This window comes from Oncorhynchus masou, chromosome 14 (assembly GCF_036934945.1).
Source record: "Oncorhynchus masou masou isolate Uvic2021 chromosome 14, UVic_Omas_1.1, whole genome shotgun sequence".
Lineage (NCBI taxonomy): Eukaryota > Metazoa > Chordata > Actinopteri > Salmoniformes > Salmonidae > Oncorhynchus > Oncorhynchus masou.
This window is the reverse complement of record NC_088225.1, coordinates 9,414,775-9,441,407: the sequence shown is the minus strand read 5'-3', so window position 1 is coordinate 9,441,407 and position 26,633 is coordinate 9,414,775. Positions and strand designations below refer to the sequence as shown.

The window sequence follows — 26,633 nt, the reverse complement described above, 5'->3', positions numbered from 1 at the left end:
CAGACTCTTCCAGATCCGCCAGTCAGCCAGGATCCATCAGTCAGCCAGACTCTTCCAGATCCGCCAGTCAGCCAGACTCTTCCAGATCCGCCAGTCAGCCAGACTCTTCCAGATCCGCCAGTCAGCCAGACTCTTCCAGATCCGCCAGTCAGCCAGACTCTTCCAGATCCGCCAGTCAGCCAGACTCTTCCAGATCCGCCAGTCAGCCAGACTCTTCCAGATCCGCCAGTCAGCCAGGATCCGCCAGTCAGCCAGACACTTCCAGATCCGCCAGTCAGCCAGACACTTCCAGATCCGCCAGTCAGCCAGACTCTTCCAGATCCGCCAGTCAGCCAGACTCTTCCAGATCCGCCAGTCAGCCAGACTCTTCCAGATCCGCCAGTCAGCCAGACTCTTCCAGATCCGCCAGTCAGCCAGACTCTTCCAGATCCGCCAGTCAGCCAGACTCTTCCAGATCCGCCAGTCAGCCAGACTCTTCCAGATCCGCCAGTCAGCCAGACTCTTCCAGATCCGCCAGTCAGCCAGACTCTTCCAGATCCGCCAGTCAGCCAGACTCTTCCAGATCCGCCAGTCAGCCAGACTCTTCCAGATCCGCCAGTCAGCCAGACTCTTCCAGATCCGCCAGTCAGCCAGACTCTTCCAGATCCGCCAGTCAGCCAGACTCTTCCAGATCCGCCAGTCAGCCAGACTCTTCCAGATCCGCCAGTCAGCCAGACTCTTTCAGATCCGCCAGTCAGCCAGACTCTTCCAGATCCGCCAGTCAGCCAGACTCTTCCAGATCCGCTAGACTCTTCCAGATCCGCCAGTCAGCCAGACTCTTCCAGATCTGCCAGTCAGCCAGACTCTTTCAGATCTGCCAGTCAGCCAGACTCTTCCAGATCTGCCAGTCAGCCAGACTCTTCCAGATCTGCCAGTCAGCCAGACTCTTCCGGAACAGTCAGTCAGCCAGACCCTTCCAGATCTGCCAGTCTGCCAGACTCTTCCGGATCCGCCAGTCAGCCAGACTCTTCCAGATCCGCCAGTCAGCCAGAATCTTCCAGATCCGCCAGTCAGCCAGGATCTGCCAGAGCCTTCCTCCTCCCCTGTGCTGCCGGAGTCTCCCGCCTGTCCGGCGCTGCTGCCGGAGTCTCCCGCCTGTCCGGCGCTGCTGCCGGAGTCTCCCGCCTGTCCGGCGCTGCTGCCGGAGTCTCCCGCCTGTCCGGCGCTGCTGCCGGAGTCTCCCGCCTGTCCGGCGCTGCTGCCGGAGTCTCCCGCCTGTCCGGCGCTGCTGCCGGAGTCTCCCGCCTGTCCGGCGCTGCTGCCGGAGTCTCCCGCCTGTCCGGCGCTGCTGCCGGAGTCTCCCGCCTGTCCGGCGCTGCTGCCGGAGTCTGAAGAGCCCCTCTGTCCCGAGCTGCCCCTCTGTCCCGAGCTGCCCCTCTGTCCCGTGTTATTAAGTAGGGTTGTCGTGGCTAGGAGGTCACAGAAGCGGACAAGGTGGATGAAGACTACGGTGAAGTGAGGGCCACGTCCAGCACCAGAGCCGCCACTGCGGACAGATGCCCACCCAGACCCTCCCCGATAGGTTCAGGTTTTGCGGCCGGAGTCCACACCTTGGGGGGGGGGGGTACTGTCACACCCTGACTACAGTTTACTTTGTATGTTTCTATGTTTTGGTTGGTCAGGGTGTGATCTGAGTGGGCATTCTATGTTGGATGTCTTGTTTGTCTATTTCTATGTCTGGCCTGATATGGTTCTCAATCAGATGCAGGTGTTAGTCACTGTCTCTGATTTGGAACCATATTTAGGTATCCTGTGTTTCACTGTGTGTTTGTGGGTGATTGTTCCTGTCTCTGTGTTTTGCACCAGATAGGACTGTTTTAGATTTTCGCACGTTTGTTGTTTTGTTAGTTTATTCGTGTACAGTTTCTTTATTAAAGTAAAATGAATAACAACCATGCTGCATTTTGGTCCGCCTCTCCTTCTACGGACGGAAGCCGTGACACTCTGGAAGCAATGTCAGCACAATAACTATTCGTCAGGAGTTTCATGAAATGGGTTTCCATGGCCGAGCAGCCGCATACAAGTCTAAGATCACCATGCACAATGCCAAGCTTCGGCTGGAGTGGTGTAAAGCTTGCAGACTCTGGAGCAGCAGAAACACATTCTCTGGAGTGATGAATCACACTTCACCATCTGGCAGTCCGTCAGACTAATTTTGGTTTGGCAGATGCCAGGAGAACACTACCTGTCCCAATGCATAAACTGTAAAGTTTGGCGAAGGAGGAATAATGGTCTGGGGCTGTTTTTCATGGTTTGGGCTAGGCCCCTTAGTTCCAGTGAAGGGAAATCCTAGCGCTACAACATACAATGTCCTTCTAGACAATTATGTGCTTCCAACATTGGGGAAACAGTTTGGGGAAGGCCCTTATCTGTTTCAGTATGATATTGTCCCCATGCACAAAGTGAGGTCCACACAGAAATGATTTATCGAGATTGGTGTGGAAGAACTTGACTGGCCTGCACAGAGCCTTGACCTCAACCCTATTGAACACCTATGGGATTAATTGAAATGCCGACTGCAAGCCGGACCTTATAGCCCAAATCAGTGCCCGACCTCACTAATGCTCTTGTGTCTGAATGGAAGCAAGTCCCCACAGCAATGTTCCTACATCTAGTGGAAAGCCTTCCCAGAAGAGTGGAGGCTGTTATAGCAGCAAAGGGGGAACCAACTCCATATTAATACCCATGATTTAGGAATGAGGTGGAAGAGGAAGTGTAAACTCCAAACACATTTTCACTAAAAGCAGCTGTTTAGCTCGATAAACAAAGGTTGGCAAAAATGAATGTCCAAGTCAAGAAAGATTAACATCAGCCAGCAGCACGTGCAGCACTAGCCTATTAGCGGGTCCTTTTTCAAAGCAATAGGTCAGATAGACCAGTGAGTGTTGTTTGGCTTAATGTTCGGAGTTGAGAAATAAAGTTGACATCGTTAAAAAGAAGATATGCTCATCTTTCCTACTGTCGGTGTGTCATTCAAAATTAGTTTATTATGTTTTTTTGCCAGCGATATTCATAACATTCAAATTAAAGCAAAAATAAGAAATCTACTAAAAGAAAGAAGAAAATAACGGCTGAATAACCCTGCCATGCGCCCATGACTTATTTTATCTATACTTGGCTGTGTGCCATGAGTTGTCAACAACTAAGATGACGCGCTATGATAAGAGATAACCAACGGGTCTCTTTTGGAGGTGGTTTTTGTGCAGCAGCGTTGTGCTTGGGCAGATCAGACAATACATAAAAAGAGCCCCGAAACAGTGAACTCTATTGAGTTGGTTGGCAGCAAGTCAAGAAGTTGAAGCAACAATGAGTCTCTCCGCTAAGGACAAGGCAATTGTCAAGGCCTTTTTTGGCAAGGTTGCCGGCAGAGCAGAGGATGTTGGCAACGAGGCACTTTCCAGGTAGTTACAATTATTGAATTATTTACTACAAGTAATTGATCACTACAATTATTTAAGTCCTTTAAATAACTTGTGAAAGGTTGAAAACTCCTTACCATACACGTGCGAAAAAATGGTACTCGCGCGTAAATGGAACTCTCTTTTTCCAATTCATATCAAGTTAAGAGTGGGGTCGTATAGTACATCGATAAACATGCCACGCATAACCGACGTATGTTTTCAACCTCCCAGGACGCTGGTGGTGTACCCCCAGACCAAGACATATTTCTCCCATTGGAAGGACCTGAGCCCCGGCTCTGCCCCGGTTAGGAAGCACGGTGGGACAGTCATGGGAGGCGTCCTGGGTGCCATTGAGAAGATTGACGACCTTAATGCTGGTCTTCTTACCCTCAGCGAGTTGCACGCCTTCATGTTGAGAGTGGATCCTGCCAACTTCAAGGTTAGTAAATCGTTTTTAAAAATGTACTTGTTTTCTTTCTCACTAGTAGCTTTTTTCCATTAGCAACCGTTGAATTGAATACTTTTTTATTTTACCTTTATTTAACCAGGCAAGTCAGTTAAGAACAAATTATTATTTTCAATGACGCCCTAGGAACAGTGGGTTAACTGCCTGTTCAGGGGCAGAACGACAGATTTCTACGTTGTCAGCTCAGGGATTCAAACTTGCAACCTTTCGGTTACTAGTCCAACGCTCTAACCACTAGGCTACCCTGCCGCCCCAGAACACTGTAATAGCTTAATGTATGGATTTAAATCTTCAGAAACATACTCGTGAAATATGCTTCTAACAATGTTTCTGCTCTCCCTTCACATCCCCAGATCTTCAACCACAACATGCTGGTGACGCTGGCCATGATGTTCCCTGATGACTTCACCCCTGAGGTGCACGTGGCCACTGACAAGTTTCTGGCTCAGTTGGCCCTGGCTCTGTCTGAGAAGTACCGTTAGGCAATGAGCCAGAATTCCACTTGACAATCTTTGTAGAGTGCCAATTTAAATGAAAAGATGCAATAAATGAATCCTACCGATCGAATCTGAAACGTTGTTGTCCTTGGTGATTAATCGTAGGCTATAGGTTTTTTAATGTTTAGCTACTTATTTATTTAATTGATAGACCTAGATTATTGATTGTGAAATGATTACACAAATATATCCACTATCCACAAAGTTGAAACTTCCACTACTCCACTGTGGGTCCACAATGCCATTAATAGTAATAACAATTATTGTAGTGATAGGTAACCACCACCTTCATTATCATTATTATGATCATTATTATCATTATTAGGCTACCATTATTACATCACAATCATTATGACTGTACGTTTGTTTATGTGTAACTCTGTGTTGTTGTTTTTGTCGGACTGCTTTGCTTTTCTTTATCTTGGCCAGGTCGTTGTAAATGGCCTACCTGGTTAAATAAAGGTGAAAGAAATCATATGACCTTACATCCTTATATGATATAAGTCATTACTGTTTGTCTTCTGGGGGCCTACATTACCAGTATTTAGACCAGGTTATTATTTCATTAAATAATCAATAAGCCAGAAGCACTGGTCTAATAATCAATAAGCCAGAAGCACTGGTCTTGGATTAGATTTCTCACCCAAACTTTACATGAGAATGGCGCAGCTCTCATAAAGATAACTACAATAGGTCATTTATAGATAGATATAGGTTAGTTTGCACCATTTAATATTATACAACAATCATTATTTAAATAATTGCTCAAACTTGCACTTGCTTGAAAAAACATAGGCACACACATATTGATATCGTAATTGTCATATTATTCAATAAAAGACCATAATAAATACATGTATTGTGAATGACAACATACTTTATCATCATAACATGTAGATTAATGGAAGGAAAATAAATTATTACAAAAATAAATTAATAATAATAAATGTTTTATTAGGCCTAAATGAAATAAAATAAAAGGCAGGCAAACATATTTTCTTTATCGGCTTTTGGCAGAACTTTTTCTTAATTTGACTTATTGAAAACAAAAGTATGAATTATTTGTCTATACATCATATCGGCAGTTACAGGACATTAAACTGTTCGCATTTCCACCAACGCCACTTAAATAATTTCAAATATGAATTGGTAATAAATAATGATGGTCATTAATGAATGAGCATAAAAGGCACATGAGAACTATCGTCCCTGTCTTGGTGATTTGTTCCTTTCGGTCGTTGTAATTTACAGTGGGCTATGAATGGGCTGGCGTGGTACTGCAATGCATTTCTACAAAACATTGTTAACCCAGCCCACTCAAAACCGCTAAACCAATAGTTGGCTTTTGGTGTGGAGACAAAACGCGTATATAAGCTGTCTCTTCAGTAGCATGAACAGTACATATCATATTGAGTGATACCTACCCAAACGTCAATATGGTTCAGTGGACAGACTTCGAGCGCCAAACAATCCAGAGCATCTTCGGGAAGATGGACTACGATGACGTGGGCCCCGCTGCTCTTTCCAGGTCTTTGCTCTTTTTCATACCTACTTGAAAATAGGCCTACATATACAATGAACCTCGTGCATATTATATGATTAATGTAGTCACTCATAATTCCCTTATTCACTTACAGGTGTCTGATCGTGTACCCCTGGACCCAGAGGTATTTTGGTAACTTCGGAAACCTCTCCAACGCCGCTGCCATCCAGGGAAACCCCAAGGTCGCGGCTCACGGAAAGACGGTCCTGCAAGGAATGGTCCTGGCTGTCAAGAACATGGATAACATCAAGGCCACCTTCACAGAGCTGAGCGTGCTGCACTCCGAGAAATTGCGCGTGGATCCCGACAACTTCCGGGTAAAGTGAAATGTTTTACTTCACACAAGGCACTTAGTGTGGTAGGATGCGTTTTCTTACATGTCCATTTGTTCCTTTCTTTTGCAGCTGCTGGCTGACTGCCTTACTATTGTCGTTGCTGCGAGAATGGGTGCTGACTTCACCGCTGACGTCCAGGGTGCCTTCCAGAAGTTCCTAGCCATCGTGGTGTGCTCCCTGTGCAGACAGTACTACTAGAGCGTTCGTTGCCTGCGTCAACATAAACAGAGCAGCATCCGGCGCCCTTCATTGCATGTCTCAAAACAGATGTATCGATTCTGAAGGAAAAATAAAGTGCTAAATCGAAAACATATTTGTCATCGCTTTCATTATGTGTTCGTATGTCAACATGTATGGCCTACATTAACACATTAACATATATTTTAAACAAATGAAAGGTCCACGTCAAGGACTAGATCTTTTTTTTGTGGTTTACGTAAGTCTATAAATTGTGCAGCTTATTTCAACTGGTACGCCTCCAAAGCACCCATTTTTCTGTCCAACCTAAAGCACAAATATTGTCCTAAAATAACATTTCATACATATGAACTGTGACAACACACATGAGGGCTAAATTCCATAAATAGCGTTAGAATGACAAACCCAATAAATATGTAGGCTACAGCAGCCTAGAGGTATGTAAATGGATGTTTCTTCCATGTCCTCTCTCTGGCTAATGATGAAGACCTGTAGGCTACATGTGTAAACTGGGGAGGCCGGTTGAAGGCATGAGAAGTTAAGAGCTTCAGAACGTATATAACATCAAATCTAAATGAACTGTGTCTGCATTGATGTTCATAAAACTCCATCCGACCTGCTATTGCGCATGAGAACCCAGAACGATATGTGAACACTTGGTCACAGCAATGTCGAGGACACCCAAACCAGAGTGGCCATCACAAAGTCCAGGAGCCTGACCCTCCCTGCAAGTTGCCGTAGCCCTGCTTAAGATATTTAGCCTGTATTGGTTATCGGTTTAGACACAGGGCATAGGGTGGCGCACAATTTGCCCAGCGTCGGCCGGGTTTGGGGAGGGTTTGGCCGGTGTGGGCCGTTATTGTAAAATAATAATTTGTTATTAACTGACTTGCCTAGTTAAATAAAGGTTAAATGTTCTAGCTTGGTAGGCTATCTCGTATTGGGGAAATTGAAATGTATATTGGGCCAAGTTGGAAGTAATAATGCATTTAGATTATAGTTTATTGAGATGCATAAATACACTACACCAAAAGCATGATTTTATGGCTGTTTTAAAACGAATTTCCTGCAATTCTACATAGTAATGATTTATGATCACTATTTGATCAATTGATTTATTGATTAAATCTTTGCAAATAAATGATATGAATTGATTATTTACCCCTATGTTATATTTTATTCTGTAATAGTGTATATTGTAACCATGTGTTCAAGCTAATCAAATCCAAAGTGTATTTTGCGCTGTCATTTTGGAACCATGAAGGGCACTCCAATCGTTTACAATAACACTCATCAAGACCTGTCGCCTATGACTAATAGTCTAACTCATCACTTATTATTATTATTACTAATAGAAGATAATCCCTTCTCACAATGGTGCTCGTTTAGTAAAGTTAGATCAAAGCTGAATCAATGTCTCGTAAGATCACATAACGATTACTTTTTAGTTTACATAACAGAACCGAATATAATAGCATAGCATAATAGGCCGATAGGCTAATGTTACTGTTGCACCAAAACACCTCATCGTCTCTAATAAAATTTTAGAATGGTTTGTAAATAAAACAAAATTTAAAAAAGTATCGTGCGCCAAAACTCAACAGGATAGATGCTTAGATTGAAACAAAATACAAGAAAGGCTACTAGTCTGTTAACACCATCTGCTCTGAACAGTCATTCCACAAGATCGAAATGCATAGACTATTCCCATGAAACTGATATAGATCTATCAAGTTATTTGAATGCACATGCAGTTTCGCCGGTAAAACATGAATAACTCTCATTCACGATTGACAGTGATGATGGCCTATTTTGAAATTAGGTATGCCTGATTTGGTGTTTGAGGGTATTATAAATAAAAAATGTTCTCGAGACAACATGTGTGGGCAAAAGCAAACGTTGCAATTGGAAGACGCATGTTATAACAGGGCTCTCCAAACCTGTTCCTTTGTGTCATGTTTAATTGATGCATAATGCCAAGCCTGGCTGTTTTCGCCACACAATTAATTACATTGCAAAATCCGCTTTCCCTTTAAATAAAAACGATCAAGATAAACAGTTGTTGATGACGGTATTTTTATTCCATGATTCATATCATACAACACGTGCACATTTATGATCAACACAGAAAACCGCGAGGATTTATCTTCTCGCCTTTTAACGATACTTCTCGGAAAGCGCCAGGGCCAACTTGGCGAGGAACTTGTCCACAGACACGTGTACCTCCGGGGTAAAGTCAGCAGGGAACATCATGGCGAGCACCACCAGAATATTGTGGTTGATGATCTGTAGATGAAGCGGGAATATAGTTATTATTATCAAGCCTTTAGGCATAGTCCATAAGCGAAAGATAGTGTTTCTGAAGACTCAATTGGAACCTTCACAAAATACAAACATAGGGCTCAAATTTGGACACGGTCGCCACTCTGATATAATTGAGGAAGGGTGAATCGTTTAATTGATTCAGTAAGTTATTTAGTCACCTTGAAGTTGGCGGGATCCACACGCAGGGTGAAGGCGTGCAGCTCGCTGAGGGTCAGAAGACCACCGGTCAGGTCGTCAATCTTGGTCACGGCATCCAGGACGCCTCCCATGACGGTCAGACCGTGCTTCTTGACGGGAGCAGAGCCGGGGCTCAGGTCCGTCCAGTGGGAGAAGTACGTCTTGGTCTGGGGGTACACCACCAGGGTCCTGGAAATAAAAACATGTGATGATGTATTATGATTTAACGTGCGTAAATGCACCGCATAACTCTGTTACAAAACACTCCGTTCAATATATAATGATGTCGTTACCTAGAAAGAGCCTCATTTCCGATATCCTCTGCTTTGCCAGACACCTTTCCAAAAAAGGCTGTCACGATCTTTTTGTCCTTGGCTGTGAGACTCATTCTAGCGGTTTCTATGACGTAAGATACTACTGGTGTCATAAGAGTGGACACTGGGAGTATTTATATGGTCTGTAAAGATCTCTTTGGCTTAGCTCCACCTTCAACTGGAAGTCATTGGATGTACACAATGTAGAGTTTGGTGATAACCATTAGTATATTGATAATCAACAATATATTGCTATTTCATTGTGATCAATCACAAATGTTTACGCACGGATATACAGTATGTGTAAGTGTTATGACGATAGTGCTGAAAAACGGAAGAATCATGCTTCAAATGGTTATGAATCTAAAGGCTACATTATGCAAGATGCAACAGTGTCTTTTATACTTCCTATAATATAATGAATACTGTCAGCTGGACGTTTTATGCACATGGAATGGTCTTTGGAATTTGTCTGATTCATATTTTTGGGCTATTTAGGCGTTCATTTGTTTTATTGACACATTCATTGATTAATTCGTTGATGTAATCATGAATTAATTAATTGGATAATACATTAATTACTTAATTAATTCAGTAAATATGCCGACTACAATGACCAAAGTCATTATAGACGGTATTTCTCATTAATCTCACCCTGTTTTGTCAAGGGTGGTACCAAACAAATGTTGAGGGATATCTCGTTGGCAACGGTTGAGTGCCAAGATTGCTGTCTTATCTCTGCAACAGTGCACGCCTTCCGGTGAGGTGTGTTGAAGGTTGATTGCTATACATTTTCTCAGTAGGTCAATTGTTATGGATAGGCCAGGTCTATTGTTCAATTCACATGCTGCTGAACCTCTATAATCCTTACCACGTCGTGCGATGTCACTCAGATTTCCCTAAAAATAGGTAAATGCATACGTGTGTCCTTTGCATGAGAGTATATCCTGCGTAGGCTTTGTTCACCAATATCTATCCTGATGTCGTAGCAGCAGCTTATAGAGAGCATGTCACCGTTTGTCAGGTGCGTGGATAAAATCGGAGTAATACGTTTTGTCAAGAAGAATATTGATTGTTTGGGTAAGCTAATACACCCTGTATGATACATGTATAAGTTAAGTATATCTCACTTGCTTTTCAAAAGGTGGCGCTGGTGAAACTACTGTGAAGGCTACTCTAACCTTGGTACCTCCACTTCTCTCGACCACAGAGATAGAGGAAAGGTGAGCCAATGATTATTATGTTCACATTATTTTTGTACCCTTTTTATTTCCTATCTCATAGCATAACGCGATTAGCTTATTATCGTCACTAATTGAAACTAGTAAAATAGCCTATATCTGCATTTCTATTGAAAACATTATAGGCCTACTTACAGGGTTTGCATGGATCCAGCACCATGCCTTATGATTAAACTACACACTTCCTAACGTGTTGTAACGATGTGTTATAATAACGTTGAAGTCCTCTTGACTCGTCTTGTTTAAATAGTGCCGTTGCGTAATTCAGGTGCTTTTCCGAACGTTAAGCACGTTGCTCTTCAAACCCATTTGGAATGCCAACGTTCAGCTACAGTGCCAGTAAAAGGTTTGGACACACCATCTGATTCCAGGGTTTTTCTTCATTTTTTAAAAGTTGTTATAAGGGCACAAGGCGAGACCCAGATGCAGACACAGGAGGCAGATGGTTAGAGTCTTTGTAGTTTATTTATATCCAAAAGGAGTAGTCAAGAGAATGGTCGTGGACAGGAAAAATGTCAAAACCAGATTCTGAGTCCAAGAGGTACAAAGTTGCAGACAGGCTCGATGTCAGGGCAAGCAGAGGGTCAGGCGGGTGGGTACGGAGTCCAGAAACAAACAGGCAAAGGTTAAAACCGGGAAGACTAGAAAAAGAGAATAGAAAACAGGAGCATGGGGGAAAAACACGCTGGTTGGCTTGAAAACATACTAGATGAACTGGCACAGAGAGACAGGAAACACAGGGATAAATACACTGGTGAAAATAAGCAACACCTGGAGGGGGTGGAGACAATAACAATGACAGGTGGAACAGATCAGGGCGTGACATTTGTAGAATAATAGTGAAGACATCAAAACTATGAAATAACAAATGGAATCATGTAGTAACCAAAAAAGTGTTAAACAAATCAACAGACATCTCAACTGTTCAGAAGACATTGCGTGACTCAGAGCTTCATGGTTGAATTGCTGCAAAGAAACCATTACTAAAGGAGACCAATAGGAAGAGGAGACATGATTGGGCCAAGAAACACGAGCAATAGACATTAGACTGTGGAAACCTGTCCTTTGGTCTGGTGAGTCAAAATTTGAGATTTTTGGTTCCAACCACTATGTCTTTGTGAGACGCAGAGCAGGTGAACGCATGATCTCTACATCTGTGGTTCCCACCGTGAAGCATGGAGGAGGAGGTGTGATGGTGTGGGGGTGCTTGGCTGATGACACTGTCAGTGATTTATTGAGAATTCAAGGCACGCCTAACCAGCATGGCTACTACAACATTCTGCAGCGATACTCCATCCCATCTGTTTTGCGTTTAGTGGGACTACCATTTGTTTTTCAACAAATATCTCAAATATCAAATATATTTTGATTTGGTTAACACTTTTTTGGTTACTACATGATTCAGTATGTGTTATTTCATAGTTGTGATGTCCTAACTATTATTCTACAATGTAGAAAATATAGAAAAACCCTTGAATGAGTTGGTGTGTCCAAACTTTTGCCTGATACTCTATATGCAAATTGCACCTACATGAGGCAGGTAACAGTTAACCTGGGCAACATGATAGACTACCTTAATTTTCCTACGATAGTGTATTAGAAAACAAGGACTGTTTTGATATAATTAGTATAATAACACAATACTGATCAATATATTGATTATTCCTGTCACGCCTTGGTCTTAGTATTTTGTGTTTTCGTTAATTAGTTAGTCAGGCCAGGGTGTGACATGGGTTTATGTTGTTGTATTTCGTAGTGGGGTTTTTTAGTTATTGGGATTGTGGCTGAGTAGGGGTGTTGCATAGGTTTGGCTGCCTGAGGCGGTTCTCAATCAGAGTCAGGTGATTCTCGTTGTATCTGATTGGGAACCGTATTTAGGTAGCCTGGGTTTCACTTTGTATTTCGTGGGTGATTGTTCCTGTCTCTGTGTAGTGTTCACCAGATAGGCTGTAATAGGTTTCACGTTCCGTTTTGTTGTTTTGTATTTGTCTCAGTATTTTCTTGTATTCGTTATTTGTTTCATTAAAAAACATGAATAACCAACACGCTGCATTTCGGTCCGACTCTCTTGCGACAAACGAAGAACGCCATTACAATTCCGTTGATAAGAATTTGTTGCTGCATGTGATATTTTACTAAATCTCTCTCTCTCGTGACCCCAGCGTCAAAGATAGGTGTATGGGCTATTTGACCAAGAAGGAGAGTGATGGAGTGCTGCATCAGATGACTTGGCATCCACAATCCCCCGACCTCTACCCAATTGAGATGATTTGGGATGAGTTGGATCGCAGAGTGAAGGAAAAGCAGCCAACAAGTGCTCAGCAAATGTGGGAACTCCTTCAAGACTGTTGGAAAAGCATTCCAGGTGAAGCTGGTTGAGAGAATGCCAAGAGTGTTGAAACCTGTCATCAAGGCAGACAGTGGCTCTTTGAATAATCTAAAATCTCAAATATATTTTGATTTGTTTAACACTTTTTTGTTACTACATGATTCCATGTGTGTTAATTCATAGTTTTGATGTAGAAAATAATTGTTTTAAAGTAAAACCCTTGAATGAGTAGGTGTGTCCAAACATTTGACTGATACTCTATATGCAAATTCCGCCTACCTGAGGCAAGAAAAAGTTAACCTGGGCAATCTCACTTAGGCAACGACATAAGAGTTAAACTAGGCAAGGCTACATTTTGTAATAACCCCTATTTTACTGCCCATCAAACAGAATAAAGTGAAGAGCATGGATGTGTGTTTAACAATATATTTTATTATTCATACAAACTGTCTTCTATAATAGAACATGTCTTTAGTAGTACTGTCTGCCCAGCGCAGAGACGACCACGGTCAGGAACTTCTGCCAGGCCGCTTGGACGTCCGGCGTGAAGCCGCGCCCCATCTGGCAGGCCAAAACAATGGTGAGGCAGTCGCCCAGCAGTTGGGAAAAGGAAACGAAGAACGGTTAGTCATTTATTTGCAACAGCAGTATTCTCTTGGATGTAAATCAATGAGGAAAAATATATTGTTAATTTGTTTTAGGCACGTCCATTGGTACTCATATTTACACGTCTTTTCAACACCAAAATCTTACCCTGAAGTTGTCGGGATCCACATGAAGTCTCTCAGAGTGCAGAACGCTCAGCTCGACGTAGGTGTTGATGTCATCCATATTCTGCACCGCTCACACGAGGCCGTTCAGCACGGTGATGCCATGGTTGACAACTTGTTTATTGCCCATGAAAGCCACTAGGCTGTTTATGTCTCCAAAGGTTCCAAAGTACCTCTGAGTCCATGGATATACAGTAAGACACATGGAAAATACAAATTACATTATAACATACATAATATAAACTAATCAAATATAATTTCATGAATCCGTAGAATTGCGCACACGTATAAGACAAGACTAGAAAAGTAAAATGATAAATTATCAATATATTTTATTTCCTTGCAATATTATAAGCCGACCATCTCAAAGCAAGGGGTCCGAACACTTTGACATTGATTTTGCCCCAGGTCTCTATGATGAGCTTCCGCTCTTCAACAGTCCAGTCAACCATGTTGAAGGTGTTGTGTATGTCCTCTGATCTGTGAGAAGATCCGTCAGTGTCGGGGACTGGGGCGAATCAAACTGGGAGGACTCGTGCCAAAAACGACATCAAAGGTCCGCAAAATGTTAATGGTAATCTATCATTCCTTGCCAGCCAGCTGGTCTTATCGACCAACACCATATAATCATAGTTCTGCCGACATTTCCAAACGGCAACTGAGGTCGACTTATGGAAAAGTTTCACACCGGCAATATGTTGCTGTTTTATTAGTACCTTATACAAGCACCATCAAGACGTAAACTGTAGTTAACAGTCGTTTTATATTATTCAGTGCTAGCTTCGTGAATTACTATAACAACGATTGGAAATTACCACCAGTCACTGCAAAATGTGGTAGACAACAAGAATGTGGTAGAAAGAAAGCAGTTGACTTTCTTGAAAGGGACCGAGCTAAAGGGCTGTTTATCAGTGAAGTATAGGCTCACGTTTTATCTTGCCGTTCTGAATGAGTTACACCCTCTACGTAAAAGCTCAAATTGGTTGCCTTGTTCAGATAAGCCATTAGAAACACCCTTTTATTGGCAACAGCCATATACTTACCGTGAATGTATTGGGCAACATGGTATTAACTGATAAGTAAATCATTTTTTTGATATGAATTAATTGCGGGGTCAGGATTATAAATCAATTTATTCACTTTAGTCAATCTAAATCAGTCTCTCTCATATTAAATAATACATCATTATTATTCCAATTATAACCCAGTGTTCACGATAATTGCGCATCAAATAAATTAGACATATACCAAACAAAACCTCTGTCATACGTTGGCCCCATAAGCTTGTCCCCCAATATGGCCAAATAAATAACTACACCATCAGTAAAAAAAAAAAAAAAAAAAAAAGACAAAAAAATAAGAAATAATTTATTTGACTAATTATACTTAATACGTCGCAAAGTATATTTTAAATTGAATTAGGTTCTCTCCATTTATGTAATTTTACGCAAAAGCCATTCTATAAATAGTAACTAAAGAAATACGTTTATTGAGTGATCTTGATGTAAGTCATTCAAGATCTGCAATGTCATGAGCCTCCTATCCTCATCTCCACAACCTATGTATTACTTTATTTAAGACCTAACGACGAGGTCAGAAAAGTCGTTTTCATCATTTTGAAAACACATGAATGGATACGGTACAGTATATTTTCAGATATCGTTTTTAGATACTTCCTTTTATATTGGTTCACTTCGGCTACTACTTTTGAGCAAAAAAAAACTGATGAACTCATATTCTATAACTATTATGTTATCCAAGTAAATTCGTAAAATGATATTATTTTATTTTATTTCACCTAATCTGCCAATACCTTAATAAGATATTTGACTAAGCAGGGTCTTGTTTTATAGAGCCTTCTTAGCGTTAAAAGATAATCGTTTGAACCTTCTTACGGTGTATATTTAATAGCCGAGGTGTTTCCCAGAGCCTTCGTCAGTAACGTGGCTCTTGAAAACAGCATATCTACACTAGTGATCCAGACGCTTTTTGTCCTTCCCGGTCAGTTTATTTCCCGATCTCAGCTAAACATATAATCAATATGTTTAGGCTATCTGTCTGACTGTGACTGCCGATAACTGCAGAAGGAAGTCGACAAAAAATACGAAGTTGCCGAAGTATTTGCAATTGTTACGAACAAGTGAAGGATAAAACCGAGATAACTGCATTGAAAGATATGTAGGCTATTGAAATCATATTGAAATCAATTTCATGTTCAGTCAATTGAGTTATATTTTGCCACTAGGTCATTTTTGTCTCAATGTGTTTCATGATGTGTGACAACGTGTGAGCAATGATGGGCCCAATATGTAATTTAGTGCATTATTATTGGGAAAGCATAGGCTAATAAACCTCCTCAATAGCCTACTTGCAGCCATAGGTGGCAATTTCTCTCTAGGTGCTGATCCGTCGTCAGTATTCTTGTGGAATAATTCTTATGATAAGGTGGGAGAAAGCTGATCCAAGAGCAGCGCTGTTTTTCTTTGGAATATATCAGTATCAACTCACTTAGCGAACATTCTCCCCATGTGCTTGTTTGGGAAACAACAAACTCTTAAAGAGTTGGCTCGTAAATAACGAAGTTACATCGCACCTGGGAAAGTTACATCTCAATGTGTATGTGTCTTGAACATGTTAAACCTTACGTTTAAAAACGAGTCATTTGTGTTTCAAATTATTTTCTATGAAAATTGGCAGTACTTCAATTTCAACAACAAAAATGGAATACGTTCAAGTTGGCAAGCATCTTGGAGGTGGGTCTGGGGTCTGTCATGCGGCTTGTTTAATATAAAAACGTTCGTTTGTAACAGCTCATCGCTGAACTTTTACTTCAGCATCCTCTCTAAAGACAACAATGAGTCTCACCGCTAAGGACAAGGCAGTGGTCGGGGCCTTCTGGGCCAAGGTGTTCGGCAAGGCTGAGGACGTCGGATGCGATGCTCTTTCTAGGTAATGGAATTAGCTAGCCTTAAATCTCGACATGTATTTTTCCTCCCGTGCAGAATGCTGGTGGTGTACCCCCAGACCATGACATACTTCTCCCACTGGCCGGACCTGAGCCTCGGTTCTGCCCCGGTCAGGAAGCATGGTAAGACCATCATGGGAGGCGTCGGTGAAGCCGTGGCCAAGATGGACGACCTCACCACAGGTCTCCTCACCCTCAGCGAGCTGCATGCCTTCCAGCTGCGTATATATCCAGCCAACTTCAAGGTGAGGACAGTATAATATTTTTTTTTTACATTTCAATCGGCTATGTTTTACAGTACAATACAAAACATAGGCAAAAAATAACTACATTAAATATGCATACGAACTCATTTCCATTTATTTCCTCTTGTAGATCATGTCCCACAACATATTTGTGGTGCTGGCCATTTTATTCCCCGCTGACTTCACCCCAGAGGTTCATATGTCCGTGGACAAGTTTCTGGCCGCACTGGCCCTGGCTCTGGCCGAAAAGTACAGATAAACTACGGGGCATTATCAGACCAGACATATGGCAGCATGTGCTCAATGCTCTGTCTTGTTCTAAATTATGAATAAATGTTCAAACGCACATAACCACCTTATCTGGTCTTTACTTTGCTTTTTGGTCGTGTACTTTGCTTTTTAGTCGTGTTGTAGCGTCTGGACTTGACGAAATGCTAAAAAGTATTCATAAAGAAAACGGAGAAAATGCAAAACATTGCCGCATGTCCATGAGCAGTTATCTAAGAAGCTTGCAGTAAAGGTTTCGTAGGTAGTCTAAAAATATAAAAGTGGTAACGAGGAACTCAACGTACAAATACCGGCAGTAGCCCATAGATGAATCAAATAGCCCTCTTCGAACTTGCTATTGAAAAACAAGATGGAACAAACAATTTGACATACAAATAAATCAGTCAAATGTTAATTTGTCACATACACATGTTTAGCAGATGTTATTTCGGGTGTAGCGAAATGCTTGTAAACAACATCCAAGAAGGATTTGATAGACTACCAACATATTATTTGTAAATATTATGAATAGATTATAAGCAGATAGTATCTATAATACTAAAACGTAAAACATAGCCTAATGATTTTGATTGGCTGATCATGCTACATTTGTAACGTAATATTACTTATTTTTTTGTTAACCAATGTGGTTCAGTTTCCATAAAATGTCAACAGTAAAATGTCGAATTTTACACTATTTAAAATGAAATACACAGTATATCTTGTTTAATTTCTTAGCAATATTGGTTGATTAATTAATTGATTCGTCGGTCTATTATTAATGAGAAGTTAGCAGTAAAAGATTCAAAAGTAAAAAGAAACAATTCGAGAAGGGGAACCAAGTTTAAATAGTAGCCTATAGATTAATCAAACGGCTCGCTGAGAACTTGCTACTGATAAACAATATTGAACAAACTATTTGACATAGGACCACATAAACAAAAACTATTTGACATACAAAAATAATATATATTAGATAATTAGGTTAATTAGGCTAATTAAGGACTATATATATATATATATATATATATATATATATATATATATATATATATATATATATATATATATATATATATATATATAAAATGTTAAGTGTATAGGAAATGTAATTAAGAAATAATATAAATCCATTCATTATATATATATATATACATTTCCTACACACTTAACATTTCCTATACACTTAAAATTTCATATACACATAAAAACGTATATAACATGTCAAACATAACCTTGTGGTTTTGCTGATCATGCTATAATTGTAACATATTGTTAATGCATTTTTATAAACAAATGCGGTTAAGTTTTCATAAAATGTGAAAAGTTACTTGTTGCATTTATACATGATGTAAAATGAAATACACAGACAGTATATCTTGTTGAATTTCTTAAGGTTATTGGTTGATTAATTCATTGATTTAATCATATTTTATTAATGACTTTAATAGATTCCTGTCTGAACACGTTTTTGTAAGGTTATGATGGTCCCACAGCTGGCCATGACAGGAGGTGCCTCTGATAAATGTATTTTGTATTTTAAAGGATTCTATTGACCAATTGATGTTTTATTATTCATACATGAAAATGTATGTCATTTTCATCTGGTTAAACTCTCGACCATTCAGCAATTCCTTGCCACACTAAGACATCAACCAAACATTGAATAACAGATCTGTTCTGAAAAGTTATGTTGAACCTTTATGAATGACGATTGTGTGTAATTAAACAGGAATTTATCATTGTAGCTCTGCGCTTATTTGACTCAATGTATCAATGCTGCATCTCTGGACACACGTTTGTCTTCATTATATGGTTCGCTCATGCACAGTAATGTAACATGTCAGTTTATTCATTGCCAAACATGTTTTGTTGTTATTTGCTAAATATTTGTATATATTGCACATTATCCATATGTGGTTAACAAGGTTTTTGCGATATTCACACCCACAGCCAATCATATTACCATATTAGGCCTATAAATCTGCTATATGTGCCACCATATGGATGTTCAGGCATGAAAAAAAAGGCTCAGATAAAAATATTAATTCGCTGATTTTATTTGCTTTAGTAGAAGGAACAACATGTGCCTCTAAACAAATCATCAGCGCTTGTTTGTTCTCTGATGGTCGTCCGTCTCTGAGTGGTGGGGTTCTAGTGGTACTGTTTGCTCTAGTGGTACTGTTTGCCCAGGGAGCTCACCACGATGGCTAGGAACTTCTGGAAAGCACCCTGGACGTCAGCGGTGAAGTCAGCACCCATTCTCGCAGCAACGACAATAGTAAGGCAGTCAGCCAGCAGCTGCAAAAGAAAGGAGCAAATGGACATGTAAGAAAACGCATCCTACCACACTATTTTAATAGATAGGCAAGTTCCTTGTGTGAAGTAGAACATTTAACTTTACCCGGAAGTTGTCGGGATCCACGCGCAGTTTCTCGGAGTGCAGCACGCTCAGCTCTGCGTAGGTGGCCTTGATGTCATCCATGTTCTTGACAGCCCGGTCCAGACCGTGCAGGACGGTCTTCCCGTGAGCGGCGACCATTGGGTTTCCCTGGATGGCAGCGGCGTTGTACAGGTTTCCGAAGTTACCAAAATACCTCTGGGTCCAGGGGTACACGACAAGACACCTGTAGAAATAATAAACAGTCAAGAATTGCAGAAACCTGATATCTGCATTACACACATCTTATGTAAATCAATGTGTCATTTGGAGAGGTCAATTACGCGTTAATTACACGCATGTCTCAAATACGAATTCGTCTTGAAAATCATAATAACAAGCGCATACTAATATAATAACAATATAATAACATGACTATTTCCAATAATTTGTAGACCACAGTTTTAAACGCACTACCTGGAAAGAGCCGCGGGGCCTACGTCATCGTAGTCCATCTTCTCGAAGACGCTCTGGATGGTGGCGCGCTCAAAATCTGTCCACTGAACCATGTTGCTGGCTGTTGAAGTTTCTTTCACAGAGGCTAACGAATCATATACACTTGGTGTTAGTTTGAGCAGCGTTTTTAAAAGGATCGGGACGCTCCTCCCTAGAGACAGCTATGGGTGGGGTCAGGGTAGTGGGCTGTATAAGCCAAGAATCACATTTTACTGAGATAATAATGTGAGGGTTTACTGTTGGCCATATATGTTTAAAAGCAATTTGACAATAATACACTGTCCTAAAATCCATTATGAAATCATTCATTTAAGTATTAGGTTACATAACAATTGTTACATTAACATGATTAGAAATATTCACAAAAATAAGCCCAAAATAGTGGGGAAATATACAATTCTCAACACACGCAAATACATGTGTAATATGCCTATTGCACATTAATTACACTTGGTGGGGATTTAATTACTTTGTCTGAGAAACATTTTTCAACTCTCTCTGTGTATGTCTATAGTCAGATAATAGTAAGATATAACTACGATATTAATATATTACTAAGATATATTAAATAGCCTACTAAGATATTACATCATTTTTATCCTTGTAATACATTTCTAAACAAATTAATTGATATTTCACCTCTATGTTCATTCTGCGCTAGTAAGGTCGAACCCATTTCATATTTATTTGTATAATTGCACTATTCCAATCTATTTTGGGGTGATGCACCTCTACTGTCAACTGTTCCATATTTCTGAATACAGGCTTCTATTTCTTACTTATGATACAGGCAATTTAGCTATTGACAATACAACTAGACTTCTCTCTTTCATGGGTAAATACCATAAAGCCAGAGTGAGAAATAAATATATAAACCAATATTGAAATATTATGTATTGAAATAAAATATTGAAATGACTGACTCCCTTGTGAAAACTAGAAGCATTAAAAAAAAACTAAACACATCTCTAATACTAAATAACTTCGTAGACTTCAATGACTGTGATAATCATGTGTTCTTTCATGTTTTTTATCCATCTCTACCCTGTGTGTTTTATGTTTGATATTGTGTGTTGCTCAGAAGGTGCTAACCATGTCTTTGTACGTCTTATATGGAGGATTGCACCAACTTGTGTTTTTGTCCAGTAAAATAAGCAAATAAATGAAATCACCTGTGAGCGATTGTGCCTATTGAACATTAACAAAAGGCATGTTGTATCTTGTTTATCTTGGAGGTGGGTCTGCATTGGGTGGGGCTCGCGGCTAATATAAAAAGCCTTCGTTTGTAAGAGCTCATCACTGAACCTCTTCTACTCCAGCATCGTCTTTAACTACAACCATGAGTCTCACCGCTAAGGACAAGAAAATGGTCAAGGCCTTCTGGGCCAAGGTGGCCGGCAAGGCTGAAGACATCGGCTGTGATGCTCTGTCTAGGTAATGGCTGTCGTGCTGCTAATCTTGTAGCTGTTTTTGATGTAAAAATGTATACTGTTTTTGGTGTTAGCGTTCCATCTTTCTCGACATGTATTTTTCTTCCGGTGCAGGATGCTGGTTGTGTACCCCCAGACCAAAACCTACTTCTCCCACTGGAAGGACCTGAGCCCCGGCTCTGCCCCAGTCAGGAAGCACGGTGGGACCATCATGGGAGGCATCAGTTTAGCCGTGGCTAGCATCGACGACATCAGCGCAGGTCTCCTCGCCCTCAGCGAGCTGCACGCCTTCCAGCTGCGTATCGATCCTGCCAACTTCAAGGTCAGGGCAGTCACAGTATTATTTATAATCATTTGTATACCGTTGACACCAAATCAAAATGTATAGTTAAAATGCATTTAAAATATATCAGGTACTCTTTACAGTAAAATGGACAACATAGATTATGAAATAAAATAGCCTGTTAAAACATGTAGCGTAATAATGTCCATTCCTTTCGTCCTGTAGATCCTCTCCCACAACATCTTGGTGGTGCTGGCTGTCTTGTTCCCCAATGATTTCAACCCCGAGGCTCATGTGGCCATGGACAAGTTCCTGGCCGCAGTGGGCCGGGCTCTGTCTGAGAAGTACCGATAAGATGTGGACAGAAGGCATCAGACCAGACGGATTGCAGCATTGATCAGCACTGTGCTCGGCTCTGTATTGTTCTAAAATATAATTAAATGTTCAAACGCGCAAAATTACGTTTTTTGGTCTTTACATTGGTTTTTAATGAGTTGTGTTGTAGAGCACATGACCTGATATGATTAAATATGTTGCTTTTTGCAAGTCTGAAAGACATCGGAACGCAAAAAGATATTCATAATGAAAATGGAGACGATATGCAAAAAAATTCCACTAAAAGCGGTCCTCAGAGAATTTAGCAATAAAAGTTTAAAAAGTGAAAAAACTAAATCAGAGAAGGGGAACGTTTAAATTGTAGCCTATAGATTAATCAAATGGCTCGCTTAGAACTTGCTATTGATAAACAAGATTGAACAAACCATTTGACATAGGACCACATAAACAAAATTGAAAGAACGATTTGATATAACAAAATAATATATATTACATAATTAGGCTAATTAAGGACATTTACATTACATTACATTTAAGTCATTTAGCAGACGCTCTTATCCAGAGCGACTATATTTATATATATATATATATATATATATATGAATGGATTGATAGTATTTATTAATACAATTTCCTAAACTCAAAGTTGGCAAGGACAGGAGCTTCCTCTGATAAATGTATTTTGTATTTTATAGAGTACTTTTGTTTAATCTAATTTATTGTTATTAATTTAAAAAATGTATCTCATGTTGATCTGGTTAAAGCTCGAATCCTTGAAACAATAACAAAGCAGTCATTGTCTGGTTTGGTAAAAAGATAAGGGATGGGCCTGGAGAAATGTGACCACTCTCAAAATCATAGACAGAGCTATGGATGCAAGGACTGACTATCCATGATATCAAAAATGATAGTTTTAACCATGTTTTGAGGCTATACAGTGTCTGTTTACATTGAATTTGCAAACAGAGTAAAAGAGTAAAACAAACTTAGGCCTATATGTTGGCTTCTGATGAGATACGAGAGCTTAACTGAGCTCAGGGGACATTTACAAGTTCAATTCTTTAAGAATCAATGGGTATATATTATTCATTCCCAAAATCAATGTAGCAACTAGGGAGTCTAGGTTTAAACTCTCGATCACTCAACAATTTCTTGCAACAATAATACATGAACCTAACATTGAATACCAGATCTGTTATGAAAAGTTATCTTGAACGTTTATGAATTAGATGATTGTGTGTTTAAACAGGGTTTTATCATTACAGTCCTGAAATCATTTTTGTAATTGTATTTATTTGTTAGGTTGTATTTATTAGTTGCATTGGTTAGTTTATGCACAGCTAATGTAAAATGTTAGTGTGGTTAATTGGAAAATATTTGAGTTATTTGCTAAATATTTGTATATTTTGCACATGATCAATGTCTGATTATCAAGGTGGCATTATTCACACTTAGTTCATAATGCAGTAGTCTACCATATGTGACACCATATTGATGTTCATGCAAGAAAAATAAGGCACAGATAAAAAAATATTCATTTGCGGAAGATTTGATTTGCTTTAGTAGAAGGAACAACATCTGCCTCTAAACAAATGATCAGTGCTTGTTGGTTCTCTGATGGTGGGAGGGGTTCTAGTGGTACTGTTTGCCCAGGGAGCTCACCACGAAAGCCAGGAACTTCTGGAAAGCACCTCGGACGTCAGCGGTGAAGTCAGCATCCATTCTCAAATTCTTATTTACAATGACGGCCTAGGAACAGTGGGTTAACTGCCTGTTCAGGGGCAGAACGACAGATTTGTACCTTGTCAGCTCGGGGGTTTGAACTTGCAACCTTTCGGTTTCTAGTCTAACGCTCTAACCGCTGGGTTTCCCTGGATGACAGCGGCGTTTTACTGGTTTCCGAAGTTACCAAAATACCTCTGGGTACAGTGGTACACGACCAGACACCTGTAGAAATAATAAACGTGATATATGCATACACTGATATATGCATGTGATATATGCATGCACTCAACGCACAGAAATAAATGATTTTGTCGTTTGGAGATTTCCATTACGCGTAAATTACGCGCATATGTCAAGTAAGAACCCGTCTTGAAAACCGTTAACAATAATTTGTAGGCAACCGTGTTGAAGACACCATAACGCTGACATCAAATAGGGTATAAAAGGTAGCCTACCTGGAAAGAGCCGCGGGGCCTACGTCATCGTAGTTCATCTTTGAGAAGATGCTTTGGATTGTGGCGCGCTCAAAGTCTGTCCACTCAACCATGTTGCTGGCTATGAGTTTGCTTTGACAGTGTTCTTAATTGAGGTTAAGGAATCCTGTGCACTTAGACTTTGTTTGGGCAGCGTTTTTAAAGTACACTCCTCCCTAAAGACAGCGATAAGTTGGGTCATGTTATTAATAGGCTGTAAAGCCAAGCGTCACATATTTTACTGAGATAATATAATGTGAATGGAAAGGTTTACAATTGTCCAAATGATTGGCACCCATTTTTCTTACTTACTCTGCATTGTTGGGAAAGGGCTCGTAAGTAAGCATTTCTCGGTAAAGATAACACTTTTTATAGTCTGCGCATGTGACAAATACAATTTGCACAAAATGCTGTATAAGATAAATAATAAAAAATACTGAGCGACATTGTATGCTAAAGAAAAATGGGACAATTATATTATTTTATAGGCCTACTAACATTCAAAATGCATCACGCACTCGCACATCTCGAGTTCACGAAGGCCCTGAGGCCGATACGTAAAGCTTAATACAGAGCAGTGATAGTAGAGCAGTATATAGGTTTCTTATTTTTTTCCTCATCTTATAGGCCTACTAATATAATTGCTCAGAGAAAGAGTACACAAGTAATAAAACATGTAAAAATCTAGGGCTCAAAATGATTGGCACCCTCCCCATCCGAGGATAGCAACAATTAGCCTTTTTCTCAAATGTTTAATGAAAGTGGAAAACACATTGGGATGGATCTTAGACCATTCCTCCATATAGAATATTTCCAGATCATTTAATACCCTTCATCTGCTCTTATGGACTGGACTGCCCTCTTTAATTCAAGCCAGATGTTTTCAATGGGGTTCAAGTCCCGAGACTGATATTGGTTTGTTTTGTTTTTTTTGGTCAATTTACCATTTCTTTGTGGATTTTGATGTGTGCTTGGGGTTATTGTCTTGCTTTAAGATCCACTTGTGGCCAAATGTCTTAGTACTTGGCAAAGTTCATTGTACCGATGACTTTAACAAGAGACCCAAGTACCACACTCACTTGAATACGATTTAACTCATAGCAAGATATCGTTATAGACCGCAAACTGGCCAGGAGGATTTGGAGTTAGGCATATTCTCTTCCTTTATTGATTGTGCCTATTGGGCCTGTAGGGTGTTGGCCTATGGATATTTAAGAACGCTCTAATTTCAATAAAGGACGATTACAGGCTACTAAAGTAAGTTCGTGGGCAAGTGCAAACTAACAATAATGATCCTCAAAAGCCAATACGACACGTTTCATGTTTCTCATAGGCCCAATAAGCCCTATATTAGTAGAGTTGTAATATGGTCAGAAATGTGTACCATACAGCCACGCATCAAGGCGAAATTAGTTCTTCCTATTACACATCTAGTAGCGCCCTCTGCTGTTACTATCTGGAACTTTGTGGCGTTTTCTTTTTATTGGAAGCAGTTCTTGGATAATTTCCCCCCTCAATCAAATCTCCAGCAGAGGGCACTCTCACACTTTCATATAAAATATACCTAAGCATATCATGGAGTTATCAAAGAGGTACACACATAGATATAGATAGAGGACTCTTCTTCATATCTGTGCTATTTTAGCGTCTGTGACAGCAGCGCCATTGAGGCTAAAGCCCATAGGAATCCCCACCCAGTTGACTACTTTGACTAGGCCTACTTTAAAATGGCAGAAACATGGTGGAAGCCCTCAATGGCGCTGCCCATACTTAAACGTCCTGTTGGCAACTAGAGGCCTCTATCATTATCTATGGGCACACCAGAAAACTCAGAGAACGTAGTATGAGATCTCACGTTCATGTCGTGGAGCTCCTGTAGGCCGGATATGGAACAGAGGATCAAGCCAAACCAGTGTGGTCCATGGAGGCACTGCGGGGTCCGCAGACATATCACCAAATCAGTATTTCTAACAACAGATTAAACTAATTTTTGGCCAAGGGATCTGTGGAATAGGTTTTAGAGTGTGTAATACATGCTGTTGTGCAAATGGAATAGACAACAGGTGGAAATTATAGGCAATTAGCAAGACACCCCTAATAAAGGAGTGGTTCTGCAGGTGGGGACCACAGACCACTTCTCAGTTCCTATGCTTCCTGGCTGATGTTCTGGTCACTTTTGAATGCTGGCGGTTCTTTCACTCTAGTGGTAGCATGAGACGGAGTCTACAACCCACACAAGTGGCTCAGGTAGTGCAGCTCATCCAGGATGGCACATCAATGTGAGCTGTGGCAAGTAGGTTTGCTGTGTCTGTCAGCGTAGTGTCCAGAGCACTACCAGGAGACAGGCCAGTAACTCAGGAGACGTGGAAGAGGCCGTA

General features: G+C 40.5%; 6 protein-coding genes and 1 pseudogene across 6 annotated transcripts; 4 read left to right on the top strand and 3 right to left on the bottom strand.

The window, feature by feature from the left end:
• Nucleotides 1-1,328: 1,328 nt before the first annotated feature.
• Nucleotides 1,329-4,817, top strand: LOC135554140 (hemoglobin embryonic subunit alpha-like). Its single transcript, XM_064986221.1, has 3 exons — nt 1,329-3,440; nt 3,672-3,879; nt 4,260-4,817. The coding sequence occupies exons 1-3, from the start codon at nt 3,346-3,348 to the stop codon at nt 4,386-4,388; spliced, it is 432 nt and encodes a 143-aa protein (XP_064842293.1). The 5' UTR covers nt 1,329-3,345; the 3' UTR covers nt 4,389-4,817.
• Nucleotides 4,818-5,763: 946 nt separating this feature from the next.
• On the top strand, nt 5,764-6,479 carry LOC135553707 (hemoglobin subunit beta-like). The gene is made up of 3 exons (XM_064985658.1): nt 5,764-5,931; nt 6,041-6,263; nt 6,351-6,479. The coding sequence occupies exons 1-3, from the start codon at nt 5,840-5,842 to the stop codon at nt 6,477-6,479; spliced, it is 444 nt and encodes a 147-aa protein (XP_064841730.1). The 5' UTR covers nt 5,764-5,839.
• Nucleotides 6,480-8,636: 2,157 nt separating this feature from the next.
• On the bottom strand, nt 8,637-9,369 carry LOC135554141 (hemoglobin embryonic subunit alpha-like). Its single transcript, XM_064986222.1, has 3 exons — nt 9,275-9,369; nt 8,963-9,170; nt 8,637-8,765 (listed from the first exon to the last, which is right to left on the bottom strand). Exons 1-3 carry the CDS (start codon nt 9,367-9,369, stop codon nt 8,637-8,639), a joined length of 432 nt encoding a protein of 143 aa, XP_064842294.1.
• Nucleotides 9,370-13,336: 3,967 nt separating this feature from the next.
• Nucleotides 13,337-14,087, bottom strand: LOC135553705 (hemoglobin subunit beta-like; annotated as a pseudogene).
• Nucleotides 14,088-16,489: 2,402 nt separating this feature from the next.
• Nucleotides 16,490-17,104, top strand: LOC135553704 (hemoglobin embryonic subunit alpha-like). The gene is made up of 3 exons (XM_064985657.1): nt 16,490-16,584; nt 16,638-16,845; nt 16,976-17,104. Exons 1-3 carry the CDS (start codon nt 16,490-16,492, stop codon nt 17,102-17,104), a joined length of 432 nt encoding a protein of 143 aa, XP_064841729.1.
• Nucleotides 17,105-19,156: 2,052 nt separating this feature from the next.
• On the bottom strand, nt 19,157-20,334 carry LOC135554134 (hemoglobin subunit beta-like). Its single transcript, XM_064986209.1, has 3 exons — nt 19,970-20,334; nt 19,517-19,739; nt 19,157-19,413 (listed from the first exon to the last, which is right to left on the bottom strand). Exons 1-3 carry the CDS (start codon nt 20,059-20,061, stop codon nt 19,285-19,287), a joined length of 444 nt encoding a protein of 147 aa, XP_064842281.1. The 5' UTR covers nt 20,062-20,334; the 3' UTR covers nt 19,157-19,284.
• A 1,013-nt stretch (nt 20,335-21,347) lies between these two features.
• On the top strand, nt 21,348-22,075 carry LOC135554135 (hemoglobin embryonic subunit alpha-like). Its single transcript, XM_064986211.1, has 3 exons — nt 21,348-21,442; nt 21,553-21,760; nt 21,947-22,075. Exons 1-3 carry the CDS (start codon nt 21,348-21,350, stop codon nt 22,073-22,075), a joined length of 432 nt encoding a protein of 143 aa, XP_064842283.1.
• Nucleotides 22,076-26,633: the final 4,558 nt, after the last annotated feature.